Raw genomic sequence first — 3,625 nt, forward strand, 5'->3', positions numbered from 1 at the left:
TATGCGTCATTAGAGAATAAAAGAAAAAAAATCTATATAACAGATACAATAACATTATAACAGGGTGACAATTATGTATTATTAAAAAAATAATAATAATAATATATAACCTCTCAAACTAAATTCACACATACATATATTTCATAATCCTACATTATCTCAATTTCAGAATATCATATATATATATATATATATATATATATATATATATATATATATATAAAATAAGCACTTACTTTTAATTCATATGTTTTTCATGTTTTTCCCGTTGCCCTATTATTAATATAACTTATGAAATCTGCGAGTTTATATAACTTATTCACTTGTATTTATTTCTAAATGCATTAAACCATAATTAAATTAGTAATTAAGCAGTAATTAAATTGGTAAACGTGATTATAACGAATACAATAAATACATAAATAAGTCTTTTAAATTATTCTATAAAAAAAATTAACAATATTTATTTATATTCATATCTTTTTTATAAATTTTTATTAAAAATATAATTTTGGCGCTTCTAATTTTATAAAACTATCCGTGTATATTTATAATATTTTATTGATATAAAAATTTAATTTAAAAAATTATAATTAATAAATTTTAATAGGTAACATGGTTTAAATAAATTAGAGCTATCTAAAATACAGGCTTTATATCAATATTTTATTGGTAAATATTGTTAAACATGGTAGGTCTGTTAATGAGAAATATTAAAAATAATTACTTTTCAAGTGATAAATGTGATTGTCCAATATTTTTGGCTTTATTCATTTAAAAATATTTATTATATTTTTTCTTTTTAATTAATTATTATATTTTTCCATAAATGGAACGCTATCAATCACCTCTATAATATTTCTCGTCTGTTAATTATCAGCTACATCCAGAGACAAACCAAACGCTCCGTATCCAATATTCATTGGCTGTGCAGGCTCACCAACATCCGAATATTCCTCCGCTTCTCCGTTTTATAAATCCAAACTAACTCTGAAACTCTATAATATTTCTCGTCTGTTAATTATCAGCTACATCCAGAGACAAACCAAACGCTCCGTATCCAATACTCATTGGCTGTGCAGGCTCACCAACATCCGAATATTCCTCCGCTTCTCCGTTTTATAAATCCAAACTAACTCTGAAACGACCTTTTACTCAAACTACACCTAAACCAAAACCCCTTCCGACGAAAATCCCATCACCAGAAATGTGCGACTCCTTGAAGAACAACTACCACCTCTGCGAGGAGCTTGGCCGTGGCCGATTTGGCACCATCTACCGCTGCTTCTTCCCAATCAAGAACGACTTCTTCGCCTGTAAAACCATCGATAAGAAAATCCTCACTGATCCCGCTGACCGCGAGTGCCTCCACAACGAGCCTAAGATCATGACGATCTTGTCGCCGCATCCAAACATTGTTCAGATCCACGACGTCTATGATACTGATGAATCCCTCACTATGGTCATGGAGCTCTGCGAGCACTACACTCTCTATGATCGGATTATCAAGAATAATGGCGGATTCTGCGAGGGGAAATCAGCTTCCGTTATGAAACAGTTGTTAAATGCGATTGCTCATTGTCATAGATTAAATATTGTTCACAGGGATATCAAGCCGGATAATATATTGTTCGACTCGAGAAACAGGGTGAAATTGGCTGATTTTGGGTCGGCAGATTGGCTGGGGGAGAACAGAACAATGAGTGGTGTGGTGGGAACGCCGTATTATATAGCGCCAGAGGTGGTGATGGGGAGGGAGTACAATGAGAAAGTCGACGTGTGGAGCGCTGGTGTCATTTTATATGTGATGTTGGCCGGAATCCCGCCGTTTTACGGCGAGACTGTAGAGGAGATCTTCGAAGCGGTTGTCAGAGGGAATCTTAGGTTTCCGCCGAGGATTTTCAGGACAGTTTCGCCTGCGGCAAAGGATCTGTTGAGAAATATGATTTGCCGAGACGTTTCCCGGCGGTTCTCAGCCGAACAGGCGTTAAGTAAGCTTTCAATTTCATTTTTAAAAAAGAAAATTCATGTTTATTAGTATATTTTTGGAAATGGATTTTGGATTGTGATGATAGTTACAGAGCTGATACTGCGATGGAATGAATTGCAGGGCACCAGTGGATCGCAAGCGGGAGGGAGACAATATCGATGGACTAAAATGTCGTCGGAAAAAGCAAGACAAGTGAAAGCAAGTAATAGCTTATCAGTGTGTGCACGTACATACATGCACCTATCACCATCACCATCACCATCACCATCACCATCACCCACGAAGGATATAATTCCAAGTGTCCGGCGTGGTACACGAAGCCCCATGATGGGTACTTCCAGAATTTCAGTTTTCCACGCTAGAGGAGGAGAATTCTGACAAGATTGTCACGTGATCGATGAGTCTTCTACCCAGAAAACTGAGCACTTTTTTTTGCTTTTTTGGGCGGAGGAAGTGAGAAAGGTGTGAGTATGTAGAGAGTAAACTGTTTTTTGTATCTATCTGGCAATAAATATATAAAAATTTAGAAGTATTATTTGGGATGGGATTGCTGCAGAGCTGAGTAGCTCAAAAGAAACAGTCACTTGCGAATGCTGTTGATAACTTATCAGACTTCCTGATTTTGGGGATTTCTGTTTTCTTCCTTCCTTTTTTTAGGCAGGCTCGTAAATTAATATGTTTTTTTATTAATTGGACTAAAATATTTAAGACGAATGTTAAGAGAACTTTTAGAATTTGAAGGGTAGTTGAAAATTAAATTAAATAAGTTTAATTATATTAATGAAATATAAATCTAATTTTAATTATTTATTAGATTCTAACTGAAATATAAATCTAATAGATCGTATGTTTTTAGAAGGAAAAGCAATAGTTTTGTCTATATTGGATAAAATTAAAACCACTCTCTTAATAGTCAAAGACCTTTTTTAAATCTCACTAATAAAAAATTAGCTAAATATTAATAAATAATTATGATGAGATATATATAAAATTTACTATAATTACTTTCTCCGCCGTAGAGGGAAGGGGAAGCGGAAGCAGAAGCAGAAGCAGCCTCCTGACTGATTCAACAAAGCCACTTCCGTGGGTAATTTTAATATTAGTATATAATGCTCAATGGTCATTGCATACATCATTTTCTAATTTTAATTGTTATTTTATTAAATCAATTAATTAGAATTCACTATTTATGGCTTTTGTTTTTTCTCCCGGACATTATCTGTCTTATTTTGGATAAATAGAAAGCTTTGATTTCCAACATTAATTAAAATTTTAGTTTATTTTAATAGGAAGAATTTAAGTAAAAGAATACTATTTCTTTTTCCGTAGGAGAGGAAATAAGAGTTGAATACAAATTATTCGTACTTAATTCAATATCATTTGTCAGTCCAACAAGAAAGAAAACCACAGTAATCTATACTTATAAAATAAATACTTTTAGAAATTAAATATTTAGTTATTTCTTTAACATTTTTAACTTTTTCTCTATATTTGGATTAGACACTAACATTGAAAGTTAATATTTATTTATAAATATTATGCTTTTAAAACTCTAATGATATTAATTAAATCACTAAATATTAAACGTTCAATGTAATCGCATGAAAAAGTGCAATGTTGAGCTTTCTCTTGGCA

The 3,625-nt window shown here is 32.5% G+C and overlaps 1 protein-coding gene across 1 annotated transcript; it reads left to right on the plus strand.

Moving 5' to 3' along the window:
• Positions 1-890: 890 nt before the first annotated feature.
• Positions 891-2,532, plus strand: LOC110622435 (phosphoenolpyruvate carboxylase kinase 2). Its single transcript, XM_021766929.2, has 2 exons — positions 891-1,991; positions 2,111-2,532. Exons 1-2 carry the CDS (start codon positions 1,208-1,210, stop codon positions 2,155-2,157), a joined length of 831 nt encoding a protein of 276 aa, XP_021622621.1. The 5' UTR covers positions 891-1,207; the 3' UTR covers positions 2,158-2,532.
• Positions 2,533-3,625: the final 1,093 nt, after the last annotated feature.

Source organism: Manihot esculenta, chromosome 9, assembly GCF_001659605.2.
Source record: "Manihot esculenta cultivar AM560-2 chromosome 9, M.esculenta_v8, whole genome shotgun sequence".
NCBI lineage: Eukaryota > Viridiplantae > Streptophyta > Magnoliopsida > Malpighiales > Euphorbiaceae > Manihot > Manihot esculenta.